Source organism: Halichoerus grypus, chromosome 15, assembly GCF_964656455.1.
Source record: "Halichoerus grypus chromosome 15, mHalGry1.hap1.1, whole genome shotgun sequence".
NCBI classification, from domain to species: domain Eukaryota; kingdom Metazoa; phylum Chordata; class Mammalia; order Carnivora; family Phocidae; genus Halichoerus; species Halichoerus grypus.
This window is the reverse complement of record NC_135726.1, coordinates 26699082-26719996: the sequence shown is the minus strand read 5'-3', so window position 1 is coordinate 26719996 and position 20915 is coordinate 26699082. Positions and strand designations below refer to the sequence as shown.

General features: G+C 57.5%; 1 protein-coding gene across 8 annotated transcripts in view; it reads left to right on the top strand.

Moving 5' to 3' along the window:
• CPNE2 (copine 2) overlaps positions 1-20915 on the top strand; it is a 53166-nt gene that overhangs the window by 7327 nt on the left and 24924 nt on the right. For 4 of the 8 annotated variants that reach the window (XM_078063700.1, XM_036068963.2, XM_078063701.1 and 1 more), the window contains 3 exons: positions 14526-14740; positions 18090-18269; positions 19840-19914. In XM_078063700.1, the coding sequence (XP_077919826.1) occupies positions 14561-14740; positions 18090-18269; positions 19840-19914 (435 nt within the window). In that variant the 5' untranslated portion in view covers positions 14526-14560. Of the gene's footprint in view, positions 1-188; positions 407-11695; positions 11717-14525; positions 14741-18089; positions 18270-19839; positions 19915-20915 lie in introns of those variants that run through there. The other 4 variants (XM_078063698.1, XM_078063702.1, XM_078063699.1 and 1 more) reach the window with 3 other exon arrangements.

Below are 20915 nucleotides of genomic sequence, written 5' to 3'. Positions count from 1 at the left end.
CGAGAGCCCCGAGCGCTAGGGCGCGCCGGCCACGGACTCGGAGCCGCGGGCGGCGGGCGGGACAGCGCCCCCGCTCCCCCCGTGGGGAGCGCTCGCCCCTCCAGGAAGCGCCCGCCTCGCCTCCCCACCTCCCTCCCCACCCCCGCCCCCTCTCGGCCGGAGGGAGGAGCCCGAGCCGCCGCCGCCGCCGCCGCCACCGCCCGCCCGCCCCGGAGGAGCGCCGGACCCCGAGCGGCTGCGAGCGCACGCGAGCTGGCGAGGGCCGCGCGGACAGCGCCCTGAGCCCGTCCCGCGCCTGCGGGCCCCGCCGAGCAGAGGAGCGCCCCGGGATGCCCCGGCGGCCCGGAGCGCGGGCAGCGGCAGCGGCGGCCGCGCCGTGAGGGCGGCGGCGCCCGCGGGACCCGCGGTAAGTGGGGCCCGGGCGGGCCAGGGGCGGGCGGGGCGCCCTGGCGCGAGCGCTAAGTTCGGCCTTGGGGCTCGGCTTCTGGCGCCGGTGGCGGGCGGGAAGGAAGCTGGGTTCCGCCTCGCGGGCCGTGGCGCCCCGAGCCCCCGCCACCCGCGCGCACCCACGCTCGGGCGCTTGGGTGACTCAGCTGCGACCCGGCCACGCGGGGGCGCTCCGGCTGCGTCCCGGGGCAAAGTGGGGAGGGTGCGGGAGGACGGTGGCGCCACTCGGGGTTCGAGCCCAGCTGTTTAGGGACTCTCCTGCCTTCCCCGGGAGCCTGGGGGCGTCCGGAAGGTAGAGTCCTCGACACCGTCGCAGCTGCCGAAGACTTGGGGTCGGGATGGCCCCTGGCACCCCCGCACCCTGCTGTCAACCCCCAATCCCCCCGCCCCAGCGCCCTGCCGGAGAGCCAGCTCCCAGCCCAGGAAGAGGGAAGGGAGGGAGTGGAGCTGGGCAGCTTCCCAGAAGTCGAAGTGTGTTTGCAAACTAGTTTTTTCGCAAAAGCTGTCTGGCACCTTTGTGGTTAAGGGGGTGGGGTGGGGGGACATGGGGAGAGAGGAAGAGCGAAGCTCCTGATTCCTTTCCGTTTCCCTGCAGCCCTGCTTTTCTGAGACTAGAGGTGTCTTACTCCTCTCTTCCCATCCCATCCCATCCCTCAGCCCCGCCCTCCGCCCCCCCCTTCTTGGACAAGCTCCTTGGAGAGGGGCTCTTTGGAAGGGGGCTGTGATTTGCCCAAGATCACCAGTGGGAACTGGACCCCAGGGCTCTGGTAGCCAGTTGAGGGCTCATCCTGCTGCCTGTGATTCTCCCAGCCCTGTTCTGTATTTGGGGAGAGTGACACCGGTGAGGGATCTGGGAGAATTATGAGCGGCCCTTTGTTTTGTCTGCCCTTAGTTTTTGCTTGCCTTAGGGGTGTGGGCTCTCACCCATGCGTGGAGTGCTTTTTCTGTTCCTTGGGGTACCCACAGCTTCAGTAACTGGGGGGAGGAACCCCTTTGTAACCTTCAGCAGCTGCAGCCTGTCTGTGGCCAGTCTTGCTGGGCAGCTTTGGGAGACCTAGGTCTGAACGTTCACCCAGCCGTGAGCTGCGGGGCCACTCCTCCCCCCGAGCCTCCCCGTGCTTATCTGTAAAATGGGCTGATGGTCAAGGACCTGTGCGCCTGGAGGCTGGGTGCAAACATAAAGGAGTGGTTGGTTTTATTGCAATCCCTCTGGCGGAGGGCCCAGTGTGCTCTGGTATTGCCCCAGGCAGGCAGCCTCGCTGGCCGCGGGGGGAGGGGTCCCCCCCCCCCCCCCCCCCCCCCCCCCCCCGCCCTGGGCAGGTCTGGCCATGGAAAGAACCAGGGACTGAGAATGTTGACATTTGGATTCTCCTTGCCCTCTGCTACTTCCTGTCTGTGTGCCTTCTCACTCACTGGGCTCGGGGGTTTTTCCATCTGTAAAATGAAGCAAACTATGACACATTCCAGTTTATAGGGCTGCTGGGAGGCTGCAGCCGGGCACAGGGGTTCTGCAAAGTGGGGCGCGCTTCATGAATGGCCTGTGTGGTGTTTCAAGGTACCCCCCTCCCAGGGGCGGTGAAAATTTTAAAACTCAGGGACAGAAGAGGGCCAGGGATAGAGCCTCAGTTTCCATACCTGTAAAGTAGTAAGAACAACACTCTGTATACCTTTGTAATCTTTTAGGGTAATTGTGTATTTATTTAAAGGGAGTTGTGAGGGCGCCTGGGTGGCTCAGTTGGTTAAGCAATTGCCTTCGGCTCAGGTCATGATCCTGGAGTCCCTGGATCGAGTCCCGCATCAGGCTCCCTGCTCGGCAGGGAGTCTGCTTCTCCCTCTGACCCTCCCCCCTCTCATGTGCTCTCTTTCATTCTCTCTCTCTCAAATAAATAAATAAAATCTTTAAAAAAAATAAAAAATTAAAAAATAAAGGGAGTTGTGAGGATTAAATTAGGTGACAAAGGGCTCACTTGCCAGTATTGGGACTGGTCTGGTGACAAGCACTCGGTCACTGTTAACTGTCAGTATCGTTGTTCCTGGAAATCCGCATAAGCCCGATGAGGGCATTTAGGATTCCTTCTGGGGTTTTCTCAGGCCAGCCTGCTCCTCCCTTTCCTGCATCCTCCTTGGAGAGAAGAGCCTCAGAGGCCTTCTGGACTGTTCAAAGCGCAGTGTCCTGAGTGGGAAGGTTCTACCCCAGTGAGGAGGACACCATGAGGGATGATAGATCCGATTGTGTTCCCATTCGCTGCACCTTGGGCTGGCCTCACAGGCTCTAAGGAGTGACAGAAAACAGAAGAACATTCTCTAAGAATTCCTTCACTCCTGTCAGAGCAGGGAGCATTGTCCCCAGGCAAGGTCCCCTACTGAGAAGCCCTCAGCCTAGGGCCAGGGTCCCAGCTGCCCGATGGAACTGCCCCCTCTTTCTCCCCCCGCAAGCCCCAACCCTTACAGGGGCTGGTGGATCAGGGGCAGTCATTTCAGGAATCCAGCCCCTTCTCCTTTGGAGAATTGGCCTCAGAAAGGGGGCAGGATCCCCTCCTGTCCTGCCCAGCCCCCCTGCAGGACACAGGATGGGCTCCTTGGGAGCCAGGAGGCTGGGTCACCCTAGGATCTTGGCAGGCAGCAGCTGGAGAAGAGGATGGTCATGTCCCACACCCACTGTCCAGAGGGAGACTATGGGGTCCTAAGGGGAGTCACGGCTTGCTGAGGTCCTCTACTGCCTAAGAACTGGGTGGGGGTCTGAGGCGCTTCCTCGTTCTCAGCCCAGTGCCCTCTCCTCTCGTTGAGCCACTCGGCCCCTGCTCCCGTGGTGGGGTCAAGTGGACTGTGCTGTTCGGTGCTGTTCGGTGTCCTGGAGAGTTTCTCCACTAGCTCTGTCCTCACCTTCTTCCTCCAGGGTCTGAGATGAGGCTAATTAGCTGCTAATTTCTCACTCACTGGATATCACCTTGCTTAATTTTTCTCAGGGCGTTAGCCACCTTCTCGCTCACCTGATTTATTCATTTGTGTATCAGCTTATTATCTGCCCCTCTTCCCAAAGAGGGGCAGCCCCATGGACGGGCCAGGACGGTGCCCATCTTGTTCAGGGCCCTTTCCCTGCGCTTAGAGAGGCGCCCGGTAAATAGAAGATGAATGGCTGGGGCCGCCCGCATTGCGTCCGGAGAGGGTGGGATTTGCCTGGCACCGAACGACTGGGGGCTGGAGGAGGTGGAAGTGACTGCTGATGCCGTGTGCTGCCTCCCCAGGGGACTGAGGTGCGCTGGGGAGGGCCACCCACTCCCCGCGTGACCTGGGCCACGGCTCTTAACCTCTCTGACCTCAGTATCTTTGTCTAGGAAATGGGGCTCCTTACCAGGAGCTCTCCCCACTGCTTTCTCCATGGGGTTCTTCAGGCAGCTTTGGAAGGGCTTGTAAACCAGAGAGGGCCGTGATTCTTCTTGCACCGTGGCTTTGGGCCCCACCTTCCGTCCATTGTGCAGCCACCTGGTTGTCACTCAGCAAAGGTTTATGGAGCAGCCCTTCTGGGCCCGGGACGGTGCTGAAGCTAAGGGCACCGCCATGGAGCTCAGAGTGGAATGGGGGGACAGAGAGGGGACCGCAAATGGCAAGGAGGCAGGAGGACTTCAGATAGCGGAAAATGCCTCAAAGAGAATAAAGGAAGATGAAGTGAGGGGGGTGAGGGTGGGGGGCCGCTGTGGGAGGCGTCTCGAGGAGGAGGCCGTGACATTCGAGCGGGCATGCTAATCCATGGCAGTCTCTGGTTCATGGCTGTATCCCAGCTGTGCCTGGTGCCCAGCAGGTGCTCAGTGGATATTTTTGAATGAATGAAAGAGGGAGGTGTGCCCCAGACAGAGGAGACAGCACACGCAAAGGCCCTGAGGTAGGAACATGCTTAGTGTATTCCAAGAGCCCTCTTTCTCCCTTGGTGGTCCTTGTATCTTGCTGGGGGCATCTCCCTTGCCCGCTGTAACCTGGCTGTCCCCTCCTCATGCTGCAGGAGAGAGCGTGCTCAGCTCCCAGCAAATGACACCATCTGACCCCTCCCTCCTTTGGGGCCCGCAGCCATCTCTCCAAATCACCCCTGTGGCCCCTCGGAGAGGGGTGTGCTTTGCACCGTGGACGCAGGGAGCCCAGCTGCCTGGTGTCACACTCTGGTTTGCCATGGACTAGCCGATGACCTTGGGTAGTGTATTAGTTTTCTAGGGCTGCAGTAACAGGGGACCCGAAACTGGGCGGCTCACAACAACAGAAATATATTCTGTTTTGGAGGCCAGAAGTCCAAATTCAAGGTGTTGGCAGGGCCTTGCTCCTCTAAAGGCTCTAGGGGAGGGGCGCCTGGGTGGCTCAGTCTGTTAAGCGTCTGCCTTTGGCTCAGGTCATGATCCCAGGGTCCTGGGATCGAGCCCCACATCAGGCTCCCTGCTCAGCAGGGAGTCTGCTTCTCCCTCTCCCACTCCCCCTGCTGGTGTTCCCTCTCTCGCTGTGTCTCTCTCTGTCAAATAAATAAAATCTTTAAAAAAAATAAATAAAGGCTGTAGGGGAGGGTGCTTCCTTGCCTCTTCCAGCTCCTGGGAGCTGTGGCCACATCACTCCCTCCACTCTCTGTCTCCTTCCCTCGGCGCCTCAAAAGGACACCAGTCATATTGGATTAAGAGCCCCTCCTACTCTCGTCTGACCTCATCTTAGCTAATTACATCTGTACCCACTGTCTTTCCAGAAAAGATCACAAGGTACTGGGGGGTTAGGATTTAGAGGAACATAATTCAACCTCTAATAGGCGGTTTACGTAACCTCTCTGTGCCTCAGTTCTCCGATCTGTAAAATGGGGTGCTAGTAAGAGGGCACCTGTCCTGGGACCTCAGTGGAATGCTGTAAGCCTCAGGACAGGACCAGGCACGCTCAGCCAGCGCTACTTTCTCCTTCTCCTCAGGGGGGACTTCCGGGAGCTGGGACCCAGAGCCCAAGAGCAGATGGTGATGTCCTTGACCGGCAGGACTCGCTGAGGAGGCGTGGGTCTGATTTAGCACCTGCTCTCTGGCTCAGAGAGACCTGTCCCCGCTGTCAAGCTGAGGGTGGCCCTTCGGCGTGGTAGGGTGTGGGCTGGGCAGCATGAAAACTACAGAACAGAAGGAAGCCGTCAGCAAAGAGTGGGGAGAGCCCCACGTGCACAGGGCTGTGAGCAGCGGAGCCTAGCCCCCCACGCAGGGACCCAGGAGGGGACTCGGTACTGGCTGAGCCCAGGTGACTTTCAGGGTCCGTCAGCCCAGAGATTCTGGGTGGGAGCTTGGGGCTGAGGCCCAGAGCAGCCCAGGGAAGACTGAGGGGTATGTGTAGACTCCTCAAGGCTGGAAGGAGCCCAAGCCCTTCACAGGCAGGGAAACTGAGGCACAGAGAGGGCAAGGAACTTGCAAGAGTTCACACATTTTGGGGAGCCCCTGTCTCTAGTCTCCCCATGGTAGTCCCCAGGTGAGCATGGGCACCACAGGGAAGAAGGGCCCAGGGCTGCTCCTGTGCCTGAGGCCGCCCCCTTCGAATGAAGCCAGGTAGGAATGACTCTGGCTGGTGGCCACCATCACCATGCCCTCCCTCCTCCATTATTAGCTTGGTCCAGCCTCCGAGCTGGGCCAGGCCCACTCCCAAGGTCCCTGAAGTACTTTCTGCATCCCAGAGTACATCCACACCCATCCCCTGTCGCGCTTCCTGGGAGGCGGCAGGGCAGGCGGTCCCCTGCTCCCCTCTGCAGACCAAGGAGCTGAGGCCTAGGAAAGAGGAGGTGGCAGAAGCAGGACTTAACCCGGCGCCTGGACTCCCAGAGGGGTGGGTGGGGAGGATGGGGGCCACCTGGCAGCCTGGTGATGCTGGGGAGACACGGGCCAAGGCCTTTGGACCAGGGTTGAGCTGAAGCGGGGAGGCCCCCTTCCCCAGGGGCCAGAGCTTGGTGATTGGTGGTGGCGGCTGCAGAGACCAGCCTCCCTCTGGGTGTGGTCTGGTGGAAGCTGGGGGCCTCGGGGGGTGTCAGACCCCTGCTGCAGTTCCCTCGCTGTGCTGTCTTTGGCTATATTTATACCCATAATGGCCTGGCTGCCTGTCGGGAGTGCGGTGCCTTAGCCAAGGTAGAGAAGTGATTGGTGTCGAGATGCCACCACCCCCACCTTGGCAAGAGCCCGGCCCCACTCTCTGGGGGCTGCGTGCCACCTGGCGGGAGCCGGTGCAGCCCCGGGCTTGCAGGGAGGGCCCAGGGGTGTGAGCAGCTCGGGGCTGGACCCCCATCCCCGGAGAACCAGGGCTGTGGCTGGGGTTGGGGTGTGCCTGGAAGGTGAGAGCGGACACGCTGGGGGCTGCGTGCCACCTGGCGGGAGCCGGTGCAGCCCCGGGCTTGCAGGGAGGGCCCAGGGGTGTGAGCAGCTCGGGGCTGGACCCCCATCCCCGGAGAACCGGGGCTGTGGCTGGGGTTGGGGTGTGCCTGGAAGGTGAGAGCGGACACGCTCTAAAGCCTTTCAGCTGGGAGATTCCGGCACAGATCATGATTCTGAGATCCCAGAATTCGCCAACCCCGGCGTTCTGAGAACCTGTAGTCCCCTTCCCCTTTCCTCACTTTCAGCAAAGGATGGTGACATTTCCTAAGCCAGTGGTCACAGTACGGTGACAATGTTAGTGCCTCCCACCAAGGACCAGGGGCTCAGGAGGGGCTTTGTAGAGGAATCCCCGAGTTTTTGGTTTTACAACATTTCATTGAAGTATAAAATGTCCAAAAATGGAGCAGACGTCCCACGGTACGCCTCAGGGACAGTCCACAAACCAAAGCATCCGTCAGCGGCGCCTGGGACCCAGGAACGGAAACACGACCATCTCCAGAGCCCCCCACGCCAGTGCCGCCTCCCGGTCACAAGCACCCGTCCCCCCACCCATCCCACCACTCTTCTGACTCCCAGCAGCATAGACCTGTTTTGCCTGTTTCACGCCCTGTAAGGGAAATCAGACAAAACCGTGTGCTCCTTTATGTCTGGCTCTGTGTGCTCGGCATGTCCAGGACACCCGCAGTATAATCCACGGTGTGGGCGTTCCCGTTTCCTTGGCCTTCCTCCTGATGGTGGGCGTTCGGGGCATATCCAGTTTGGGGCTCCTAGAAATAGTGTTGCCGCAAGAGTCATAGCGGGGGGCCTTTGGTGAATATATGTGCACGATGTTTCTGCCAGGCATTGCTGGGGCATCACAGGGGATGCATCTCTTTAGCTTCTGTAGACCTGCTAAACGTTCTTCCAAAGTGGTTGCAGCAGTCCACACTCGCACTGGCAGCATGAGATTTCCAGGTGCTCCGCACCCTTGTCACCTTCTTGGTATTGTCGGCCTGGGGGTGGCGGAGGGGGGTGAGGGGGACACCGTGGTATCGATGGCATTTGGTTTTGCCGAGCTGAGTATGAAGAATGAAAGAGCGCAGGGAACGAGGGGGAAGGGCACTCCAGGCAGATGGAACAGCGTACGCAAAATGACAGAGGCACGCAGATGTAGGGCTGGAACTCCGCGTCGTGGGCAGCTCGTAGCTGGAGCCAGAAGTGTGAGGGCTCCGTCAGGGAGCTTGGGTGTTGTCCTGAGGACAGCTTGGAGCCACGGAGAAGTTTTTCTCATCTTGAGCCAGCACCTACAGTGTGTCAGGCCTTTTGTACTTTCTAGTCGATGGCTAAGAAAAACTAAGATCCAGAAGGACGAACGGACTTATCCGGAATCATCTTAGCAGAGGCTCTGGAATGCAAAACCTTCCAAGCGTTAGTTTGCTCATCTGGAGAATGGGAGTGGTGCTAACACCTCGCTCAAGGATGTTGTGGAGCTGTAGAAGTTAAAATCCATAATGTACTCAGCACAGGGCCTGGGGTAAGCGTTATTATTACTCTCAGTTTATTACTATTTCTCCGTCAGAAAAACCACACTTGCCTCCTCTTTTCCCTTCCAGCCGACAGGAGTAGGCCCACCTAGCTTCCACATTTAGGAAGGACTGGCCCAAAACTCCAGCCTCAGCACCCTGTTTTCCTGTCCCGTGCGTGTCTCCTAGGAGCTGAAGTTTGTAGTGATGGTTAATTTTATGTGTCACTGTGGCGAGGCTATGGTGACACCAGTCTGATGTCGCTGTGTAGGTATTTTTTTAGATGTGATTAACATTTAAAGCAGTAGACTTTTATTAAAGCAGATTACCCTCCATGATGTGGGTGGGCCTCAGCCGATCAATTGAAGGCCTTTTAGGAAAGCAAAGACCTTCTCCAAGAAGAAGGAATTCTGCCCCAAGACTACAACATAGAGGGGCACCCACGTGGCAGCTGTCTCTGTTGGTAGAGCATGCGACTCTTGATCTTGGGTCGTGAGTTCGAGCCCCACGTCGGGGGTAGACTTTATTTTAAAAATATATATATATACTGCAACATAGAAATCTTGCCTAGTTTCCCGCCTGCCTGGCCTGCCCTGTGGATTTTGGACTTAAGACTGCCATGTCACCTCTGACCTGAATTTCCAGCTTTCCGTCTTGTCTTACAGATTTAGAATTTGTCAGCCCCCATAACTGCATGAGCCAATTCTTTAAAAGAAATCTCTTTCTCTATATATAGCTATCCTATTGGTTCTGTTTTCTCTGGGGAAGCCTCATACAGTTGCCATTTGTCTTCCTGGATCATCTTGTCTAGGAAATGGGGCGAAGGAGGTGACTTAGATCTGGACACAGTCAAGACACAATCCGACCCCAGAAGTTCCGCCAGTGTAGCCATGAGGGCCGGTGGGGACCAGGTATCTGGTTCTCCAAGGGCTCTGGCCAACAGTGTCACCCTCTAGACGGGACATCGCAAACTCAGAGATCTGCAGAGACCTGGCCGGGAACAGTCCTGGTATGAGGACCAAATATGACATCTGCCTAATTACACCAAGCGCGGGCTAACCCAGAGCCCTCCCTGGGACGTGGCCAGCCATGAGGTGGCCGTATTGCAACCTTGGATCTAGGAGCTCAGAGCTCAAAGCGTGGTCCCAGACGGGCAGCCTCAGCATCCTGGGGGCTGATTAGAAACGCAGACATTGAGGTCCCTCCCCAGACCTGCTGAATCAGAATCTGCATTTTAGCACGATGCCCCACTTAGCCACCCCACTGGCCCTTGAGTATACTTTAGCCCACCGCAGAATCACCAGGAGGGTTTGTTAAAACACAGGTTGCTAAGTGCCACTCTGGGGGTTCTGACTGAGCAGGTCTGGTGGGGCCCAGGATGCTGCATTCCTGACAAGCTCCCGGGAGATGCTGAGGTGGCCCACCTGGGAAACACATGTGGAGCTGCAAGAGCCTGGGGCCACCACGGCTGGAGTCTCTGCTGTCAATGACGAGACCCCATGGGGCGGGATTCTCTGCATGGGTGAGGACCCAAAGGCCCTGAGGCATGCACCTGGTGGGGCCTGACTCCGTTAGCCCCTCCCTGGCCCCCCAGCCACCACCTTGCCTGCCACTGGCGTCCCAGCACCGTGTCTTCCGGTTGAAAAGGGGAGCCTAGAGCCGTATTTCTCAACCAGCTTCAACTCTCGGCCCCCTTTACGTAATCCGTACACTTCACACATCTCCCGAGATTTCGATCGGCTCCGCCTGCCCCCAGCCATCAAGAATTGCTGATAAAAGCACCAGCTACAAGCTGTCATTCCAAGTGCTTTCCTTCGCTTAATCCTCACCGTACCCTGTGAGAGCTCTCTCACTGTCATCGTTTTGTAGAGGGGGGAAACTGAGACCAGAGAGATTAAGTAACTCGCCCAAAGACGCACAGCGGGTAAATAGCAGAACTGGGGATTCAAAGTCGGGCGTTCTGAGTCGAGAGCCTGTGGTCTTCACTGTCACCAGCACCGATCAGAGGACTGAGCCCCCGTTCTTGTTACTGCCACCGACCAGACTTTGTGGAGTGTTATTTTCCATAGTGGGCACTGAAAACGGCATTCCTTTTTTTCATCTTCTAAATATCAAGTTAAACACGCTTTTCCAAGGGGCACATCGCTGACCTCCACCAGAAGTCCTGATAGGCTGTCCCCTTGTTACACTTGCCCCATACTTTCCAGCAGCTGAGACTCTCCGGAGTAGGGACTTGCTGCGTCCCTGGGCACCTCAGCCCCGCCCTTCACCTTCCATCCCCTCTTTTCCCCAGCTGGCTCCCCCACTCTCCAGCTCAGCCGTCTGCCTCCCCCGCCCCACTGCCCATCTCCCTGTGCCTGCCTTTCTTGGTGCCTCCCTGCCACTGCCCATCTCTGAGTTGGGAGCCCTCCAGGCCTCGGCATCTCCCCCCCATAGTGAGTGGGGTGCACAGCCCAGCTCCTGGGTCCTGAGCCACTGGGGCTAATCGTGGGCGGAAGGATGGAGTTAAGCAACCAGGCCTTTGGCCTCAGCATCATCCTTCCCTGTTTTAGAGAAACCACTGCCCCTTCTGGGGCCTCAGTTTCCACCCTTGTGAAGGGGGATGTGAAACCCTCCCCTGCTGGTCTCTTGGAGCAATCATGAGGGTCCAGGGTTTGAGTAACGGCTTTGTGATCTTTGTGATGTGTGTCAGGAAGAGGTGGTTGTCATTTCTCTGAGATTAAAGAGCCTGCACGGTGGGTTCTCTCCCTCCCTCTACACCCGTGGGTCAGCACCCGAGTCTCCAGATCCTGTCCTGTCCGCCTGAAGGGCAAGATGCATTAGGAGCGAGGGCCAGCGGACCCTGTGGGGGGCTGAAGCCTCTGTGTCTTGGTCATTGCTCTTCATTGCAGGGCACTCGGGGAGTGTTTGTGGAAGGAATGAATGGGAATTCCCAAACCCTGCCCTCTCTTTGCCTCATCTGTAAGAGAGACTACTAGTTTTGTATCTCCCCCTTCCAGCTCCTTCCCTGAGGATCTGGTCACCCTAGCAGACCTGTGCCCACCTGGGCCAAGAGTCAGGACCATCTGCGAGCAGGGCCTGGCTCCCCATGCCCCCTCTGCTGCCCATAACCTCAAATTACCTGTGGGGCGGGTGCTGCATTAAGGAGGTTTCCATTTGGCCCAGATGCGCATGGCAGGCCCAACCCTCCCTTAATGACACCTTGTCCGCCTGCCCTCCTGCTGGAGTAGGAGGGGAGGGGGCCCGGCCCGGCATAAGCTGTGATTTCTTTTTCCGTTGCGTCAGGCCTCAGGGTCCGGCCCGCCTGCCCGCTGCCGGGCTGGCACAGGGGCCCACTCTGACCCTCGCCTGCCCCAACTCCGGACATCATGTGCTCCCCATTTCGGGGATCCAGAAGCTTCCTGCCAGAGGGTGAGTTGGGGCTGGGGAACCTGCCCGCCCCGAGCTGGGGGAGAAGTGCCCCTCCCCAGCCCACCTCTTGCTCACTCTAGCTGCGGCCTGCCGGGTAAGCAGGTGGAGTTGCGGCGGGCTCCAAGGAGCTCGGCCCGGCCTGACCCTCCCCTGGGACCTGGTCCTTCCTGCCATGCCCTCAGCCAGGCCGGAGCCAGTGTGGGGTGGGAGGACAGCAGAGCGATGGCGGTGGCTTGGACGTGGGGCGGGGGGGCAGGGGCAGGGGAGAAGCCGCCCTAGGTGTTCATATGCGGGCGTGCCTTTGCCGCTGGTCATCTGGAGCACGCGTACACGTGTGTGTATGTGACCATACACTGCGTGTGCATGCACAGGGAAGTCCCTGACGCCCCTCGGGATGAAAGCAGATGCCTCTGACTTGGCAGCAGGGGGAACGGTGTGGCATCTAGCATGTCATGAAGGGGGCCCGTCAGGTGGAGAGGAGGCGGGTAGCCTGGATGGAACCCAGCCCATCAGGGATGACCCCAGAGATGGGAACAGTGAGACTCCTGAGGAAATGGGGTTCCCTTTGGCCACGCTGACTCCCCTTCGTCCCTAGTTCCTCACCATCCTCAGCAGTGCCCCAGCCCTGGCCAGAAGGCCGCAGATGGGCCTGGGGGGCCTGGAGACCCGGCTCATACCCTGCCTCTGTGGCTTCCTGGCCCTGAGACCTTGGGCAGGTGACTTGTACTCTCTGGACCTGTTTCCTCATCTGTAAAATGGGGGTCACTGTTGGGGGCCACCCCACTTCGGGTGGTTGTGAGCATAAACAGGCGATCCCTCAGCCACATGGCTAGGTGTCCCTTTTGGACATCCCTATCCCCCCCCCCCCCGCCCCCTGCCCCGCCTGCCCTCCAGACTGGGTTGAGGACTTGCTCACCCCTCCCCGACGTGGAGGGCCACCCAGCTGTACACAGGGAGAGTGAATGCAGCCTCCCCAGCCCTTTCAGTGGAAACTAATTTTTACACAACAGGAATGAATCCTGCGGGCAAATTGCAGTGCTGTCCTGATGCTCTGGGTTCGCGTGATGATGATGAGGTTGTAGAGACAGACGGTGGGAGGGAGGGGGCTGAGGACTGGCTTTGTCACTGTCCCGGATCCTCCCCTGTCAGGCATGCCCTGGGGTGCGCTGTGTCTGGAGAGGGAGAGGGCCCTCTGGCGCCAGCCCCACCCTCGCCCAGGCTTTGTGCAGACCGGGGCCTCCGTCTGCCCAGCCAGAGGCGGGCTGGCGCTCAGGATGCGGGCCATGACCCGGGTCCGAGGGAGAAGTCTGGGCCCAGCATGGCCACTGCGGCTTGGTCCCTCCTGCCTGGCTGATAGCTGCCTCCTCGCCAGCCTCCCTGCTGCCTCTCCATACTAACATCCCCTTCTCCCGACGGGGGCTAGAATCAGCTGCTCAAAACACAAATCAGATCTTGTCACCTCTCTGCTTAAAACCCCCCAAGACTTCCATCACTTTCAGCATAAAGCCCCAGTGCCCCCCAGGACCTGGCGGCTCTCCCCGCGCTGTCAGCTAGCCTGTGAGAGTTGAGACTGGGCTGGGTGACCTTCTTGCCATAGGATCCCAGGCCCCGGGTCCCAATCCCAGCCCGGGGCCTGGGACCTAGTAGATGCTCAGTAAACACTCTAGAGTGAATGAATGAGGATTAGCAGATCACGTGCTCAGCTCATAGTCAGTGCTCAGAAGCACAGTAAGTTGGATTCGCATCCCCCCTCTGGGGCAGTGCAGGGCCGGTCACCCACTCAGCAGTGAGGGGGTGACATATTAGTCAAGGCCTATATGGGTAAGTGGGAGCTAGACTCATGTACACGGTGACGTGGCCTATGTGAACTACACACGAGCTGCTGGAAATAAGACCCAACCACCGGAGTCTGGGAGGGCTGTGTCATGAAGTCTCGTGGGCAGATGAGGAAACTGAGGCACAGAGAGCCAGAGGGCTTGTCCATGGGGCCTTGTTATGGGTGGAGCCCAGAGCTCCCCTCCATGCCCTAAGATGGGTCTCTCCACACTTGCTCCAGATGAACTTGGAGGAAAACAGAACTGCCTTAGAGGAAGCAAATGCCAGTAATTAGCCATGACAGTGGAAGGGGTACATAAGGCCCTGTACATAGAATTTGGGGGAAGTCATATGCGAACGAAAGAGTAAATTCTATGTTGAGGATAAGGACCAACTCAGGCAGAATCTGAGCAATGTGGAGGGTCTGTCCATTCACTGATTTCTACGCTCATCTTTTTGATTCAGCAAGCATACACCTTGTGCATCAGTCACTGTGCTTAGGCCCAGGATACACAAGATGAATGAGATTGCAATGAACAAAGTCAAATTTCGGATAAGTTATCAAGAGTGAGCTTCCTAGTGGCCAAAGCAAAGAGGGAAACCTGCGCTATCATAAGCTCCACTCTAGCCACAAGATGCCAAAATATTAATCGCCCAGGAGAAGCCCAGGTTTTCCTGGCAAAATGAATGTCTTAGATGCGCATGTCCACTGTGATCTGTCACTAATCTGACAGGGGCGACTTGGCCTTGTGCGTGTCTCATAGGTAAAGATTGACCGACATAGATAATAACTTTGAACTAAATATGCCCACCAGAGACTCATTTTTCTTCATTCTCCTTTTGTCAAGCTTGTGCCTTTGTCGTCCTGCCATCAACACACCTGTCCTTCCATCTCTCTACCCCCATCTCAATGGTCACGGGGTGACACCTCCTCAGGGTGGGGTGGTACAGCCCATGTCTGTACCCTCTCTGACCCCCACTTCTATCCCCCTAGACTGCCAGGAACTGCTGCCACCACCGCCAACCCCCATGGCCTACATCCCTAGTGGGGGCGCCCCGGCCGCGGGGGCGGCGCCCATGGGCTCCCAGTATTGCGTGTGCAAGGTGGAGCTGTCAGTGAGTGGCCAGAACCTGCTGGACCGGGATGTGACCTCCAAGTCTGACCCCTTCTGTGTCCTCTTTACAGAGAGCGACGGCAGGTGGATTGAGGTGAGACCCCTCCTTGTGCGTCTGGGGTAGGCGGGGGGGTGGCTGGGTTGCTGGGGAGGGACTCCCACTGGATCCTGGGACCTCTAGGTTATGCCCTTGGAGGGAGTTGGAGGGTGGGACAGGGATTACTTAGAAGATTGTTGCTTTTAAAATTAAATTTTAGAGGGCATCTGGCTGGCTCAGTCGGTGGAGCACGTGACTCTTGATCTCAGGGTCGCGAGTTCAAGCACCACATTGGACATGGAACCTGCTTAAAAAAGAAAATTAAATTTTATTTTATTTTATTTATTTATTTATTTTTAAAGATTTTATTTATTTATTTGAGAGAGAGAGAATGAGAGAGAGCGAGTACATGAGAGGGGGGAGGGTCAGAGGGAGAAGCAGACTCCCTGCCGAGCAGGGAGCCCGATGCGGGACTCGATCCAGGGACTCCAGGATCATGACCTGAGCCGAAGGCAGTCGCTTAACCAACTGAGCCACCCAGGCGCCCAAGAAAATTAAATTTTATTTAAATGTATTTAGGGGCACCTGGCTGGCTCAGTCAGAGGAGCATGTGGCTCTTGATCTTGGAAAGGTCATGAGTTCGAGCCTCCCATGGGGTGTAGAAATTATTTAAATAAATAAAATTTTATTTTATTATTATTTTTTATTTTATTTTTATTTTTTTATTTTTATTTTTTTTAAAGATTTTATTTATTTATTTGACAGAGAGAGAGATAGTGAGAGCAGGAACACAAGCAGGGGGAGTGGGAGAGGGAGAAGCAGGCTTCCCGCTGAGCAGGGAGCCCGATATGGGGCTCGATCCCAGGACCCTGGGATCATGACCTGAGCCGAAGGCAGACGCTTAACGACTGAGCCACCCAGGCGCCCTTATTATTATTTTTTAAAGATTTTACTTATTTATTTGTCAGAGAGAGAGAGAGCGACCACAAGCAGGGGGAGCGGCAGGCAGAGGGAGAAGCAGGCTCCCCACCAAGCAAGGAGCCCAATGCGGGGCTCGATCCCAGGACCCCGGGATCATGACCTGAGCCAAAGGCAGACACCCAACCCACTGAGCCACCCAGGCGTCCCTAAATAAATAAATTTTTTTTTTTTTTTAAGATTTTTATTTATTTATTCATTTGAGACACAGATACAGAGAGAGAGAGAGAGAGCATGAGCAGGGGGAGAAGCAGAGGGAGGGGGAGAAGCAGACTCCCCGCAGAGCAGGGAGCCCGACGCGGGGCTCAATCCCAGTACCCTGGGATCATGACCCGAGCCGAAGGCAGACGCCCAACCATCTGAGCCACCCAGGTGCCCCAATAAGTAAAATTTTAAAAAATAAATAAAATGTATGTATATTACTACTTAAAATAATATTTGTGTTTAAGCTATTATAATTCAGAGATTTATATTTATAATTATATTGTTTTATGTTGCAATATATTTTCTTTTATTTTTATTTATTTGACAGGGAGAGACACAGTGAGAGAAGGAACACAAGCAGGGGGAGTGGGAGAGGGAGAAGCAGGCTTCCTGCCGAGCAGGGAGCCCAATGCGGGGCTCGATCCCAGGACCCTGGGACCATGACCTGAGCCCAAGGCAGACGCTTAACCACTGAGCCACCCAGGCCCCATATATTGCAATATTTTTAATTACTATAATATATAGTTAAAACCTTAGAGTTTTACAAAATGCCTGCTTCCATTTTTAAAATAACTTTCCACATTTATTCCTAAATGAACGCACAGTCAGTGAGGAGCAGACAGAGAAATGGGGAACTCAGGCTTTGATCCCAGAGCTGGAGCGAGACCCAGGTCTGTCACTCCCTGCTGTGTGGCCTTGGGCAAGTGGCTGTCCTTTTCTGAACCTGTCTCCTTATCTGTGAAATGAGGATTTTTTTCCCCCTGTCTCCCTTGCAGAGTCCCAGAACTAGGGATGTGGATGGTGTCAAGGACTTCTGAGCTTGAGGGCTAGGGAGAGATGCAGCTTGAGGAAGGATTTTGAGAAATCCAAACCATTAACACTTTCAAGTTCTAAGAGTTGCTTTGTTTTTACTTTAAAAGGGGTCTATGTTTATTGTAGATTTAGAAAAGACAAACCTAAAGAAGACAGTACGGTGGGAAACCTGCGTGTCAGGGAGAACCACTGTTAACGGTTGGTGGTTTTATATGCAAGTAAAATTTCCAAAATATGTATCTGTTTTTAGTAGTTCTTCAACTGAGCCACAGTGGACAGCCCACTGAACATACTGTGGTTTACAAAGAGTTTCCACAGCTGTTGGCTCCTTCTTACGATGCCAAGGAAATGGTGCTGAGGTTGTTGACCCATTTTACGGAGGGAAAGCTAGGGCCCGGAATGGGTAGAGACTCCTCTGTGTCACTCGGTGCGATGGAGCGCAGCCAGAAGTGGGAGGTGGGACGTGGGGTCAGCCAAGGACTGAAGCCAGTGTGCCTGGAGCATCCTGGTCCCCTCTGCCAGGTCTCTGGAGCCCCCACCTACCACTCAGGGAATGGTGTCCTCCCCGCTACACCCCACCCCCACTCACGGCACACACACCCCCACCCCCCGGACAATCTCTCTCTCACCCAGGCTGGCCACCCTTGCTAAAAATAGCCCAGGACCAAGACCTCTTCCATCCCTGCTCCTCCAGCCCTTGGAAAGGGACTGGGTGGGAGGAAAAATCAACATAGCCTGGGCCCCAAAATAGACCATCACCCGGACTCTGCGGTTTGGAGCCTCCATGCAGAGAGGCCAGGAGGCGGGGTTCCTGTCCCCGCCCCAGCCCTGACCCACAATACAAGGCCCAGCCTTTACCCCGGCCTTGGTTTCCATAGTAGGTGGGGGGGGTTGGGCTGCACAAGGCCCAGGTACAAACATCTGCCCCCACCTGCCCCTACGGACCCCTCCTTTTTTCTGTTCTGTCTCTCAGCTTCCATGTGAAATGTGGTTTGGAAAAAGGGTTCTTCCAAGGGAAAAAGGATGGAAACCACTGATAGTCAAATCCCGTCGTTTTACAGAACTGGAAACTGAGGCCCTGAGGGGAAAAGGGACTTGCTGTCTGTCACTTACCTAGGCAGGGACACACCTCGAGTTCTTGCCCTGGCTCCTAGTATGGCGCCGGGGCCAAAGAGTTCAGTGTCAGTGCTAGAGTCAGACCTAGGTTCAGGTCTTAACACTGCCCCTCTAGCTGTTCGACCTTGGGTAAGTCCCTTAACCTCTCTGTGCATCAGCGTCCTCATCTGTGAGCTGGGAGTGGTAACTGGCCACGAGTAGGTGTTCAGCCAGTTCGCAGAATGATTCCAGGCAGCCCGAGAAGGCGTGAGCCAGCTGCCTGACCCCGGGTCCTGTCTCCCTGACCCTCTGCTAGTATGACAGGACGGAAACCGCGGTCAACAACCTCAACCCCGCGTTCTCCAAGAAGTTCGTCCTTGACTACCACTTCGAGGAAGTGCAGAAGCTCAAGTTCGCCCTGTTCGACCAGGACAAGTCCAGCACACAGCTGGAAGAGCATGATTTCCTGGGCCAGTTCTCCTGCAGCCTGGGCACGGTGAGCTGGGCCCCTCCAGGGGGCCAAGGGCAAGGCAGTCCCCACGCCCGCCATCACGCTGCTCCCAAGGACGGGGCAGTGCCTTGGACCAAGTCTCTTCCGCCACTTGCTTTCCCTAGTCCTGTCTTCCTGGCTGGCTTCCAAGGTAGCACTGAAAATGCAGATAGCCTTGGGGGCCAGCAGGTACAAAAGGGGTGAGTAGCCTGGTGGTTTGGGCCAGGCTGAAGAGTTCCCACAGCACAGTGTCAGCAAGCTGTTGCCACACAGGAATGGGGACCCTGCGTGGCCAGAACTTCTGACTGTTAGAAGTAAATCAGATGTGGTCTTGACTTCTGGTGCAGGAGCATCTGACCAGCTGGCTTACTGTGTAAACTTGGGCAACTTCCTTTCCCTCCGCGGGCCACACTCCCCCCATCCAGCTCCGTCCTGGGTGAGCGTATGGAGGGCTGGGAGCCCCTCGCACCAGTTCCAACCATCCTTATGGCTGTGTGCCCTCGGGCGAGCCCCGCCCCCTCCCGGGCCTCCGCCTCCCCTCCCCCCATTTCACTCGGGGCTAACGATGACCGCCCGGCCACAGTGATGGTGGAGGAAGTGCGCCCGCCGAAATGGCCTGGACCTTCCAGGAGAAGGGATGGACCAAGCCTGGGCCGCCGCTGTGAGAGCAGTAGGCCGTGTCCTGGGATTCCGGCCTGGGGTCCACGCCCCCCAGGGGTAACGGGAGGGAGCTGCAGGGTGAGCGGCCGCCCCTGGCCCGGAGAGAGGGGCAGGGCTGGCAGCCGGTGGCCAGGGCCTGGGGAGAGCTGCGGCCCCGGGGTGGGGAGGCCTCTGGACCCGAGCGAAGGCCCCCGAGGAGCGTCACGTGTGCCAAACAGCCTTTCCCCGCTCCTGGTCTTCTGGCGCCCTTGGACGCCCCCAGCGGCTGCACCCGCAGGACAGGGGTGCCGGCGGTGAAGGCCACCGGGGCACAGAGCAGGTGGTGAAGGGCGAAAGTGGGCTGGGGAGGAAAACCAGCACGGGGGCATAGGAACGTGCACAGATGAGCCCAAAGACTGGCGTTTCCCCCAAGAAGCTGAGAACCAAGGTGGCCCCCGAAGAGCGTGGGAATGGGGTGTACAGAGATGGTGGAGGGCAGCTTTCCAGTGTGTTCTGCTTTCCCTGTCTATATGGTCTTGACGGCTGAGCGCTGTGTGAACGTCTTCCGTATTCGGAGCATGAAATAGGAGTCAGGATTTGATCTTCTCCATCAGGGATCACACCGTGGGGGGGGGGCGGCATCTGTAGACGGCTTTAGGGGAGGCCGTGCGGGGGCTCGACTCCCTGCAGGTGCCTCGGAAGGTGACCCGAGGCAGCCAGCTCAGTGGGGGTGGGACCGGGGGTTTCCACACCAGCTGTGGGCGCTCGGGCAAGCGTCAACACCTCTGGGCCTCCGTCTCCTTCGCTGCCCAGTGGAGTTAGCGACGGGTGCTGGCTGCCTCCTGGGAGGACAGTCCCGCAGGGGTGGGGTGTAGCAGCGCTTTTCCTCCCCACCAACCCTCAGGAGCGCCACTCTCCTCTCTCCCGCCCCCCCCAGATCGTCTCCAGCAAGAAGATCACTCGGCCTCTGCTGCTGATGAATGACAAGCCTGCAGGGAAGGGCTTGATTACGGTACCAGCCCCCTTCCTGCTCTCCGCACCCCTCCGCCTCTGCCCGAGGCCCTCCCCCATCAATGGGCTGCTTCCCTGGCAGATAATCACCAGCTTTGTTTGGAGTAAAAAGGCCCAACTTACAACTTAGCAACAGGTCTCTTAGCAACGGGCTCCTGGCACCACATATGATGCGTTGGGGGCCGCCAAGCTGGGAGTAGGGGGCTTGCCAGAGGCCCCGGTGGCCTCCTCCTCCCAGGGCTGGGGCGCTCCTACTCTTGGTCCCTGAAGGTCACCGTAGCCCTTCCAGCATGCCCTCCCCGCCTGGCCCCTGCCTGCCCTCGCTAGGGGGTCTTTGAGAAGCGCCTTGCCCGCAGAGCTCTGTTTACGGTTACAGGGTTACGGTGCGCAGTGATCCCGGCCTGCCGCAGGCCCTTTGTGCGGACCAGTCCTGGGTCCTCGCAGACTCCTCCAAGGCAGGGAAACCCGTTTTACAGACGAGGGACCTGGAGCCCAGAGAGGCAATGCCCTGGGGCAGTCACAGGCTAGTGAGGCTCCCTCTCGGATTGTCCCCCTTCAGAGCCCGTGCGCTGCCGGAGGAACTGGCCGGCTGGACGGAGGAGGCCGAAGCTGTATGTGCTCATATGTAGTCACCCCCCTGCTCTGGAGCCTCCCCGGCTCCCCACTGCCCCTGGAGCTTTGCTTTCAAGGCTGTGACGAACCCCACCTCGCTTTCCTTTGTGTACATACTCTGGGTTCCAGGCAAACTGAATTCTTAGCATACCACACATATCCCAGATCTGCATGTACTGTTCCTGCCACCTGGAATGTTCCCTCCCCGCCTCCCCCCCACCTCTTGGGGTTCAGAACCTCCCCATCTATGTACCATCTATATAACTTCACCAGCCAGCTCCCCTCCACCTGGAAGCCAACCCAGTGGCTCCCGCTTCCCCCCGAACTGGGAGACCGCCCCCCCCAGCATTGCCACGGTGCCACTCCAGACCTCAGGTCCTTCCTCTGTGG